General features: G+C 41.2%; 1 protein-coding gene across 4 annotated transcripts in view; it reads left to right on the top strand.

Annotated features, from left to right (window-relative positions):
* The window catches only part of spire1b (spire-type actin nucleation factor 1b), a 54,448-nt gene that overhangs the window by 21,242 nt on the left and 20,435 nt on the right, over positions 1-12,771 (top strand). For all 4 annotated transcript variants that reach the window (XM_079693722.1, XM_079693723.1, XM_079693725.1 and 1 more), the window contains exons 3-4: positions 8,279-8,515; positions 12,046-12,171. In XM_079693722.1, coding sequence (XP_079549848.1) covers positions 8,279-8,515; positions 12,046-12,171 — 363 coding nt within the window. The remainder of the gene's footprint in view (positions 1-8,278; positions 8,516-12,045; positions 12,172-12,771) is intronic.

Below are 12,771 nucleotides of genomic sequence, written 5' to 3'. Positions count from 1 at the left end.
GATAGTCCTGCCGGAGTACACCGGAACGAACGATACTATCATAAACAAATGCCGCCCCCCACCCAAACGCCCCTCACACAAACACACACACACACGTGTGCGCGCACACACACAAAACGAGGCCACGCTTTATTAAATCGTGCGCACGCTTTAGTTATTAAATCGTGCGCACAGCTTTAGTAACTCGTGCGCACGCTTTAGTAACTCGTGGCCACGTTTTACTAAAGCGTGCGCACGAGTTACTAAAGCGTGCGCACGAGTTACTAAAGCGTGCGCACGAGTTACTAAAGCGTGGCCACGAGTTACTAAAGCGTGCGCACGAGTTACTAAAGTGTGCGCACGATTTAATAACTAAAGCGTGCGCACAAGTTACTAAAGCGTGCGCACGAGTTACTAAAGCGTGGCCACGAGTTACTAAAGCGTGCGCACGAGTTACTAAAGCGTGCGCACGATTTAATAACTAAAGCGTGCGCACGATTTAATAAAGCGTGGCCTCGTTTTGTGTGTGTGCGCGCACACGTGTGTGTGTGTGTTTGTGTGAGGGGCGTTTGGGTGGGGGGCGGCATTTGTTTATGATAGTATCGTTCGTTCCGGTGTACTCCGGCAGGACTATCACATCGAGATTAAGATTAAACGAATTTCTTTCACTTGGGAATACACATATAACTATGGAGAACCAGATTTGTGTAAATTACTGTTCGTGGTCATTTGAAAACAAATGCCGGTGGTGTCGGACACACACAAACACACCGAGCACGCACACAGAGCGGAGCTGAGCGTGCACACACACACACACACACACACACACACACACACACACACACACACACACACACACACACACCATGCGCCCCGGTGACAGGACATCTCCTTCATAAAACGAGGCGGAATACTCTGGTAGTTCGATGTGTGTAGAGGTGTGTGTGGTTAAACGTAGCAGCCTCGATCTCTATTAAGCGGTTCTAATGAAGGGAAACACAGTGAAGTAAACAGTAAAAGGCACAGCTCTTTGCAGCTGGTGCTGCTCTTCTCAGATTCTGCTGAGTTACACGTTACTGCCTCCAGAGCCCTGTACTACAGAGCCAGTTCAACAGACCCTGGATATGTTCGATTTACCCGGCTTAACTAGCCCTAACAAACGCAATGTCGATAAGCGGTCCTGCGAAGCTGGTTATCAACTCAGTAAATCAACCAGGGTTTCTCTGACCGGCTGAGAGCGCGTTCACGTGAAAGGGACGGGGTTAGCAACATTTGACCATTCACAAACATGGAGACGCGTGCTGACAGCGCAGTGTCATACTTCATGAATGAATAGTGTAAATAGCGAATCCTGCTTCGTAGCACAGGCCACTGGTGCCGCAGAGATTTCATAAAGTGAAGGAGGTTTTCCTTCTATAAAACAGCTGTGGGCAGCAGATACTGTGAGTCACGGACAGGAATCCCTCAATATAAATAAAACAAGGCCAAGCTTTATTAACTCGTGCGCACGCTTTATTAAATCGTGCGCACGCTTTAGTTATTAAATCGTGCGCACGCTTTAGTAACTCGTGCGCACGCTTTAGTAACTCGTGCGCACGCTTTAGTAAAACGTGGCCACGCTTTAGTAAAACGTGGCCACGTTTTATTTATTTTTCTCTCTATGAACCCTCCAGGGCTCCGTAGCTTTGTAGGCGAGAAGAAGAATTTTAAATTCTATCCTGTGTTCTATAGGGAGCCAGTGTAAGGCAGCCAGAACAGGAGTAATGTGGTCCTTTTTCCTAACTCTGGTTAGTACACGAGCTGCAGTATTTTGAATCAACTGAAGCGACTTGACTGACTTCTTTGTACACCCTGATAATAAGGAGTTACAATAATCCAGCCTTGAAGTAACAAATGCATGGACTAGTTTCTCTGCATCGTTTTGAGGCAAGAATGCCTGATTTTTGCAATGTTACGTAGATGGAAGTAGGCGGTCCTTGAAATTGATTTTATGTGGGTGTTAAAGGATAAATCCTGATCAAATATAACACCAAGATTCCTTACAGTCTCACTGGGGGCCAAATTAATGCCATCCATAGTTAGTATATCTTTAGATAATTTGTTTCGTAGATTCTTCGGGCCAAGTACAATAACTTCAGTTTTGGTCGTGTTTAACATCAAAAAATGTAAGGTCATCCACGTCTTTAAGTCCTTGAGGCAGTCTTGAATTTTATTTAGATGATTAATTTCATCAGGCTTGATTGATAAATATAGTTGAGTATCATCCGCATAACAATGAAAGTCTACAGAATGATTCCTTATAATATTGCCTAACGGAAGCATATATAGTGTGAACAAAATAGGTCCGAGCACTGAGCCCTGTGGCACTCCATGGCTAACTTTGGTTTGCATGGAAGATTCATCGTTGACACGTACAAACTGAGAGCGTTCAGATAGATAGGACCTAAACCAGCCTAAAGCAGTTCCCTGTATGCCAACTAAGTGCTCTAGTCTTTGCAATAGGATATCATGGTCGATAGTATCAAATGCAGCACTAACATCTCCACCTCCCGCTGCCTCAGCAGAGCAAATCCAATTATAAAGGACAGCTCTCACCCAGGTCACAGACTGTCCTCTCTCCTGCCTTCTGGGAGAAGATACAGGAGCTTCAAATCACGGACAAACAGGCCGTTTCTCAATTTCGAGGATGCTGGCAAGTCACTTCCTTCAGAAACGAAGCAAGTATACTTACAGGCCACGGCTTCGGAATACGAAGAAGAATGGAACAGGCTAACAAGTGTGCCACTCTCTCTAACGGTTTCAACATAAACTGTACCGAAAATAAATACCTCACGATGTCTATCTAATTATGAACTTGCTTTACTTTCACGGAACACATTTTTGGTAATAACAAATGTAACAAAGTAACATATTTACCAACACCTGTTCTATGCCACTACATACTTACATTTAAATGCGTGCTGTGTCGGTTCAGCCATTCTCCGCAAGGGTTTTTGAAATTGGTCTGTGCGCAAAGTATTGTGGGGATTTTAAGGACGGAAAGTCTACCCATGTGCAGCCTCGAAATTTCCCCCAAACCAAGGACCCGGCCTCGGTGGAATTCCAAGTATGCTGTACATTGGAACGGTCCTGCTGCGCCACTTGATGATGTAGCATCCTTGAAATATTGGCTTGGAAGCCAGTATCCTCGAGATTGAGAAACGGCCACAGACTCAAAAACAGTTTCTACCTCTGGGCCGTCAGGCTGCTTAACCACCACACTTAATGCAATAACCGTAACCAGTGGTGTAGTGGGGATATTTTTACTGGGGGGACGCTATTTTAATTAGGTCATCCCAAACAATGCCACACAAGCGCGCACGCGCGCAGTGCACTCACAAAACGGGCAGAAAGGTTCACAGAAACTACCGGTATGCTTAGTCCTACTTTAGTTACTGTACTGCAAAAAGCAGACGGCTCTGCGCTCAACACACACACAGACTCAAAACCATGGAGACACTGGCTCATAAGTTACATAAATAATGTATAGGCCTAAGTTGCATAAGCTACAGTATTGCAACTAAGCAGACAACGCTGTCTCTCTCTGTGTGAGAGAAAACACCTTGCGTTTTGAAGACTGATAAGTCAGAAATGGATGAACAAACTTTGCAGCCCAAAGTGTGACACACCCCCAGCTCGCCGCGGGGTCACGAGCGTGATGATGAATCATAATTTTTTAAGGAAATCGTTTTTATTTTGTATTATAATTACTGTGAAATGTATTATGTTTTTGTCATTATTACAACAAATACACACTTGCAACTGATAACACTATTATTTTATGTATTAGACTATTAAAAATAAGATCATGCTCCAAATAAGCGGGGTTAAGGCGTACCCCCGCGTCCAACGCCCACTACACCACTGACCGTAACCATCTCCACACATATACTCCCTTTGAATGCACTTTAAAAATTATAAACTATTTTATATCAATATTTTTAACTATTTATTCCCCCCGTATGATTGCTTATGTTGTCTGTCCTACTGCCGTGTTTTTAATGTTATGTAAGTCTAGTTTTTGCCCACTGGGACAGAGTTACACTCTGAATCTCGTTGTACTTTTTGTATAATGACAATAAAAGGCTTTAACTTTAACTTTAGTTAATCAACATTAAAAGTGCAACTTCTTAACCATCTGCTCATTATGTTAGGTCATGGATCCATCTTGCACAATTTGTGGGGGTTGGCAGATTTAATCATTATAAAACAGCCGATTAAGTCGGATAGGTCTTAGCTTTGTTTTATTGTCACACTAGGCTTCTCACTGTAAAACAGACAAGACAAAAGACCAGCATCGCTGTGTATGAATGTCAAAAGACCCCTGGCTATATTTACCCAGATACTGCTATTATACATTTGTGATGCACTGAACAAGGTCTAGATGTTACATGTCCTCTTGTCAACAAAACGCTCTGCTGTCATATCATATTGTGTTGCTGTTCTGTAGCCTATTTATACCTGAGCTCATTTACTACAGCTCATTTTGCAAGCTGAAGAGAAATTCAACCTTGAATGGATCTAAAACCGACACTTGGACATAACATGCACATGTCCCTTTATATAATATAGAAAATAGTAGACATATTGGTGAATGGTAGATGGATATTGGCAGTAGAGGTATAGGGGCCTTTAATGTGACATACATGTATGAAGAAGAATTTGAAGCCAGTAAGGAGATAACAAAGGAAGAACTACATTTATGTGAAAACCATCATTACATTCATTGCCATTATCCTCCCAGTGTTTCATGATTTTGGAAAAGTGTGAAGAATGAATTACATTTGTGTATTTGAGAGCACAATTGTGCTTTGTTAGCACAAGATTTTACTCTTAATCCGATCAGTTGTATCAGGAAGCCATTACTTATCAGGACTAAGTTCAGGTAAGGTTTTGAGGTGTTTGCAGTGATAAAGTAGCTTTGTAAAACTATTTCCGTGTGCGTCACAATGGTTTTTATTCTGGGAAGCTCGGCATGTCTCCGTGACATGAATGCTGAAATGTAAGCCAAGCTGTTTGATGTTATTCTTGCCTGTGATGATGGCCACTGCTGCACTTTGCTGCACTGGCAAATCTGCTTCAGTTGACATCCTCGCCCCACTTTCTTATCCTCTTTTCCTCTCCGCCTCCTATGCACCCCTTCCTCCCTTCCATCCCATCATTCTGCTTGGTCGCCTGGAAACCAGTCAGGGAGATTTCTAAGTAGGATGGAGACATGTTTGCTTTAGCCTGTCACAAGGAATTATGAATTACAATCAGTCATAGTTTTAGGTTCATTATTTGTGAGGAATGTGTAAGAAATGAATCAAACAGGCTCACATATTTTTTAGTGATCATTTTTATTGTTTTGTATCTCAAAGGAATGGAACATCGGTCAATAGCATATCTAATTTGGTCTGCAACAGTCAAACCAATGCGTTCTCCCCAGAAGGCCAACATTACTTCTTCATAGTTTTGTTTTACTTATGAATCATATCAACACATGCACACACGTTATTCATGCAGCACATGCTATCTGACCAAACAAGATAACAAGATAACATGTGATGTCTTGTAACCTTGGATTATTGAATTGAGGGTATTCTTTTTCTAGAAATAAATGTGTCAGGAGTAGGACTCCTAAACTGTTAGAGGAGCAGACTTGACTCCTAAGTCAGGAGTCAAGTTTAACCATTTTATTAAAGGCCCTAAAAAGAAAGAATAATAAGGCATACATATATATTATTATTATTATTATTATTATTATATTATATATATTTCTTTAAGTGACGACACCCTTTTTACTCCTCTCATCAAAAATGTAATTGGAGGACCACCTATACAAGAAGGCCATTGTTGTAAAATATTGGAGAATCGACATTCCGTTGCTAATATTGGGCCCAAACTTTACGTTATATTTACTAATATTAAACGTATGTTTGTGAACCCAAGGCATATTTTGTTGTCATTAACTGAGTGATAAAAGGTCTTGAATACGAGTTAAACCAAGGGAAAAGAGCATGAAAGAGAAATAATACATTTCAAAAAGTAGCCATTTGATCCCTTAGATCCCATTAAGGTAGATATTTTTAATTCTATTTGATTGACTTCAGTTGTTAGATTGACATCTGCTAAATACAAAATAACCATTTTTGTAATGTTTCCAAATGAAAGGGGGAAAAAATTGTCAAACCCATCTGCGCAGCCTTTTATTTATTCCATCCGTTTGAGTGATTCTCCTTTTGCGTATCAGATACTGTGACAGTCTTTGACTGAATTCTTGAAGACATGGTTTGTAGATAAGCTGCAGATAAGAAACGGGAGCCTGAAAATCCATACCAGATCATACTTTAAAATATAAAACCATTTGCTGCTTGGCAGGTCAGAACATTTCATATCTGTCTCATTGTCTACAGACAACATGCTCCACTGAGGAGGATCTCTCAGCCTGAGGTTACAGCAGCTCCCTGGAGGAATATGTTTGCATTTGCTGCCATTTTTGTGCGTGGTGTGTCTGTGTCTGTGTGTGTGTGTGTGTGTGTGTGTGTGTGTGTATTGCATGGTGTCATATATCAGAGCTTAGACAAAGAGGTGGCATTCAGCCGAACCCCCCTGAGGAAATCCATCTCTTACGCACTGATGGGGGAGAGGAGGACACTCCTCCTTCCTCTATGAATGTCCATTGATCTGCTCTTGATCTTCATGTCTGCACACACACACACAAACATACACACACACACACACACACACACACACATACACACACACACACACACACACACACAAACACACACACACACACACACACACACACACACATACACACACAACACACACACGCACACGCACACGCACACGCACACACACATACATACACATTTGAATACTTTATTTGGTTCCACAAATTATAATACATAGACAGGGAATCAAATTTATCGGAGCTGAGCAGGCTACACAGCAGGGTACACAAGGGTACACATAGCACCTCCTTCTCCACACGGCTAAGCTCCCAATACTAGCTGAGAAAGAGCAATATACACACACACACACACAATTCTGTTTCTCTTGATGTCTCCCCTGTCTCCGCCCTCCTTGACCTCTCTGAACCATTCAATGACTCTCACCCTCTCATTCACTTCTTATTTTCCTGTGTCCTGATACCTCTCTGTCTCTGATCCTTGTCTCTGTCCCTCCGTCCTGCATCCCCTTTCTCACAGTTGCTTTTCTGTCTGTGTTTTATTTGCTGTCTCGCTCCCTCTCAGTCTTTTCTCTGGGTGCAGGGCTGCAGAATAATCCCCTGTGTGATTTCCGTCTTTTGTCTTTTGTCTTGGCTTTGACATTGCTGCCCTCATCCATCGTGACTCTCCACTTTTTTCCAAAGTGGCCAACACGTCAGTTAATTCTGCCAAAGCAAAGACAATAGTTTTCACGGCAGATATAAAATATCAAAAGGACCATAAAAAAACATAGATAAGCTTGTTGTTAATGCTTTATAATGGTTGCTAAGCTTAAGGTATTGTGGCTGTGCAAAAAGTATGTTAAGCACAACAATTCAGGAATGATGTGATGATGCGCTGTTTTCTTCTTAAATATAGCCACCTTCCAAGCCTACATTGTACTTATTTAATGCTAAAACTGTCTGGAGTATCATTTAAGTCCTGAAAGTCTAGAATGAGTCTCAAACTACAGCTGACCTCTCAGAATTACATACTCCTTCCTCCTTTAAAAGACTGACTATCCACATGAGGACGTGTGTGATGTGATGATGGTGTTCTCGTTTTTCAATGCGTCAGTTAATCACAAGATCTACTTTCAGTAATCGGCCCCCAGCGGCAGCCTCTCCAGGCCAGTGTGTGTTTGTGTGTGCTTATGAATGACGGAGGGAGCTCTCTCCTCAAAGGTCGAGTCATCAGGTCACTTCATACAGCTGTTGAAGTTCAGGCTTGGCACAAAATAGAGGATCATATTGTAGAACAAAGACAGAAATCCATGTTTGTTTGTTCATGTGACAGGTGAAGAACAGAACAATTAGCAGGAAAAAAATATTATGCATTTTTCAAAAATGATTGTATGCTTGCTTAATATACAAACATCCATCTTTATCATCAGACGCAAGTTATTTAATTGGACCTTTGTTGCACTGTGTGATTTGCATTGTATTGTAGGCAAAAACAATTGTTGGAAGTAACATTATGTTCATATATTTAATACTTAACGGATGAAAGCAAGACAGTTGACAATGTATGGACACTGAGTGCTTTTTTCTCCCATGCTCCTTCAGGTGATCGAGTCTCTGGGCATCATGATCTACAAGGCTCTGGATTACGGGCTGAAGGAGAACGAGGAGAGGGAGCTCAGCCCTCCTCTGGAGCAGCTCATCGACCTCATGACCAACATGGCCGAGGCCGAGAGGGACGCCTGCCCCGACGAGGGCTACGAGGCAACAGAGGAAGAGGATGAGCCCGAGGATGATCCTGACAACATCTGCAGCGTCCACGGCTACAGAGATATCCTCAAGGTATGTACACAGTAGCTGAGTGAGTGACTGCTGGTATCTATTCTGTTGTTCAGCTATTGTTGGCTATTTACATTATACTAACGCTAACTACCAGGATGTTTTGACTGACTGCAAACAAATCCTTGTTGCTATTGCTGGAGATGTAAGTACTTTTTCTGTTTAAGGCAGATATTGCATTGGAATAGTTTTCGCATTTAAAACTGCACGTTTAAAGTAACACATTATGAAAAAACTATGCTTTATGTTCAATCTGTGGCTAAATTTGTCACCTAAGCGTAAAAATGAATCCCAATGCTTTCATTTGCACAACATTCCCTGCAAAGCTAATTGAAGTTAAGCATTAACCCGGAGTGGTTAGGGTCAGGATAGTCCATTGGTCAGTACATAGGCCATGAACAAATCAGGTTACCGGTGAATTGTGCAAGCATTGATGACTGGACAATACTAGCACTTCAATCCATGCAGGGGCAGGTGTAATCATGATATCAGGGAGATTCAAAATAAGGTATCACCAAACCCAGCTTTCCATACTATTTTAGCATGTTTAAGCTCCTTGTTGTGTTTTTTAAAGCCTGCAACAATTCAGTTTTGTATCAGTCTACCCAGTCTCATCTGTTGTTGGCAGCATGCAGCTGCCTCAACTGAAAGAGCTCTGCTACCTGCCGAGCACCAAACGGCTAAAAGCTAGATAACAATTCTGGCGAGCAGAGCAGTTTGGATCCAAGGGCAGGACACAGGATATTTTTTAATAGTCATTCATCCACCAGAACAGAGCAGAGCGAGGCTAACAAAACAGTCACACACACATCACACAGGGGCTGAATTATTTTCTAAATAAAACAGGAATCACAGACAGATCGTGACAGGGACTTGTACGTGAACATAGTAAACAAAGTAGCAGCTAAAGGGCCAGATACTCTTTTCTTTGTTGTTGTTGGAGACCTAACTATAGCAAAAAGGCGAGTGAATACAGTGTTGGGTTGCCAGACGAATGACTATTTTTTGCTTTTTTTAATCCACTTTATAAATCCATACCATAGCTAATCTGAAATGTGCATTATTTTAGCTTTTTGGAATATTCCCCCCATTTACCAACCATTTCCTTGTTGTAAATTAAAGGACTAATCCAACAGTTGGAAGTAAATAATGCTGTAGAGGATGTACAGAAGTATTTTCAGCAAAATGTCATTAATTAATTACATTTCAGATATAGATTAAGCACAATTGATACTTTAGGGTGGTATATATCATTTAAAGTGAACTTCTATATACTGATGGGTAGTTATTATATGATAATGCCTATTATATTTGTGTTTTTATGTTTCAGACAAAAATGTTAGTTTAAAAATAACAGTTAAATCTGTTGAAGTAAGAACTATTATAGAAATTAGAATCGGTGGAGATAAAGTATAAAGTAACTTAAAAAGGAAAAACATTAATAGACTAAACATATTCACTGATGAATTCCTGGTACAGATCCTATCAGCGAGGGTAACTGATTTTCAGGAAAACATTTGAGTGTGAAAATGAAAATGTTAAACATGGCTCTGAGCACTGAGATTAGAATCACAGTGCAGTCTGGCTGCCAGCCTCCTCCATGCTGGGAGTCATGTATCACTGTTGTCCAACGAAAACACACCTCACATCGCCACACACACACGCACACACACACACACACACACACACACACGCACACACACACACACACACACACACACACACACACACACACACACACACACACACACACACACACACACACACACACACACACACACACACACACACACACACACACACACACACACACACACACACACACACACACACACACACACACACACACACACACACACACACACACACACACACTCACACACACACACACACACACAGTGATCTACGAGGTATCTCAGCAGTGTGACAGTCTGGCTGGCCTGATGGCTAGCTAGCTGTCAGTTCCAATTGTTGTCTCTGTGTTTTCACCCTCTGACCGTCCCTCTGTGTGCTCCCTCAGTGTACCCTTTGTCCTGACCAGATATGCTGTAAAAAAACACATTGGATACAGCATCAATTTTTCACCCACTTGTGATGAGGATATAGGATACACTTTCTGCAGAGACGGCTGTCTGGATGCAAAGAGCATGCCGAGCATTGGCCAAGGGTACATTCTGTTCTGAGTGACATTAGAGGACGTATTCTGTCATCACGGCTGCTTTTAGTGCCCTTTCAATTGTGTTCTGCAGTCAATAACAGTTGTTTACAAACGTCTGTTTTTGCGGTATTTCGTTTTTTTGCAGGGTCCCTGAGAACCATTAGCAAGGCTAAACACAGTTTGACAGTGGTAAAGGAAGTATTGAGATTCTTTAGTTTAGTCAAAGTAGCCCTGTGGGAAAATAATCCACTAAAAGTAAAGTAAAAGAATGAAAGTGTATTCAGCTAAATGTACTTAGAGTATGAAAAATAATAAACAATATCATATTCTAGCAGTGCAGAGGAGTCATGGAAAAATTCTGACGTAGTCCGAAGTAAATAAAAACAGTTACATTAAATGATTTGTTTTGCTTAAATCTGAACACTGGGAGCAATCAAGAAGACACTGATAACAAGAATTGCTCCTTAATTGAGATTGCTGCAAACCCGGCGTCATGGGCGGGCCCCATGGGGCCGGGCCCGCCCATCCAGGATTTGGGCCCGCAGTATTAATCAGGGCTGAATACAACATTTTAATTGTTTTATTATTATGTTTATGGTTGTTATTTTTAGGGCTCTGTCCTAATATTTATTTTTGTTTTAAACTATGTTGAAAGATTAGTTTAATATCATTTATTTATTTTGCTATGAAATTCTGAATGAAAGGCTGCCCAGAGACGTATGTCTGCCGCCGGGTCTGGGTTGCTGCGATGCAGAACAATGGGTAGAGCTGCGACAATGACTCTATAAATGAGTTGATTGATATTAATGCTCGCCGTCTCTGTTTTCAGCATATTGCATTTGAATATTTGCTAGTTTCTTTATGATTGCAATCTGGTTTGAAGCTGCTGGTTGAAAAAAGCTAAATAATAGAAAGCTAAAACGTTCAACATTTTTGTGACATTTGATGGACCCTTTCATGATTGGATTTACAGAAAACAAATTGAACAGATGGATAAATAAGTTAGTTGCAGGCAGCTCAAATGTAGTTCCCTTTGTCTTATTACTTCTCCTAGGCAACAGTGTTTCTGGAGGGGAGAGACTCAGTTGACCAACAGTTGTTCTGATTAGCATTGTTAGCTAACAAGCCACGATTCAAATGACCCTCATAATCTAGGAATAACACAGATAATGTTGACCAAGAATAAACGATTGCTTTACATAACCTGAATGTGCTTTACTAAGTTTCTTCATTGATATATCAAAATAACATGGATATTGATCAGTTCATGGGTTTACAAAAATAAAATAAGTTGCACTTAATGCTTTCTCCTTGATCCCTGTTGTGTTTATGATAAATAAACTATGTACTACAAACTGTTTTTTCTCTCTTCCAGCTGTGCACATCCCACCTCCCCAGTCTGTCGGACGTCCCCGGTCACTACCAGGCCGTGTGCCGGGCTCTCTACACAGAAACCAGGGAGCTGGGTACTTTCCTGGAGAAGATCAGAAGTGCCAAAGAGGTGGGTTCTTATCTTTATCATCTTGGTATGATGAATGCATATGCCTTTGCTTTTTCAAGTCTTATTTAAAAACACAGCGTGAACCCACTGCACAGGGAACTCCCCTCTAATGAAAGGTCACAGGTGATCACTGACCTTTACATGAGGCACAGAGCAGCAAGGCACCGCTTTAGAAGATTTAGCACTGCGACCTTACTGTACTGTACATATGACCCACCCCAGCAATCAACATGACTCTGTGGTTAAGTATTGTGGAGCTGTAGTGCCTATAGGTCATAGTCACATTTTGTATTTGTATTTATTTATTTAAGAGGAGACATAAAGGCTATTTTCATCTGCAGTCCCTGGAATGGCATATTATCACAAAAGCACATTAATTTAAGCACATATGCACCATCAAAAGCACAAAAATACAAACCCATAAATACACTAAAGACTTAAAAGACATACATTAAAATGAATAGGCACAGACTATTAGGAAAATCAGTTTATGACAGCATGTTTGATTGTCCAGTAACCGTTGTTTTACATACATAAAGAGTTGAGAGATGAAAAGACATACCAATGTCTATTGAGGGTTCCATTACACCATGCTTTATT

This window comes from Notothenia rossii (genome assembly GCF_949606895.1).
Source record: "Notothenia rossii genome assembly, chromosome: 7".
Classification (NCBI taxonomy): Eukaryota; Metazoa; Chordata; class Actinopteri; order Perciformes; family Nototheniidae; genus Notothenia; species Notothenia rossii.
The sequence above is the reverse complement of the archived record's forward strand: the minus strand, read 5'-3'. Positions and strand labels throughout refer to the sequence as shown.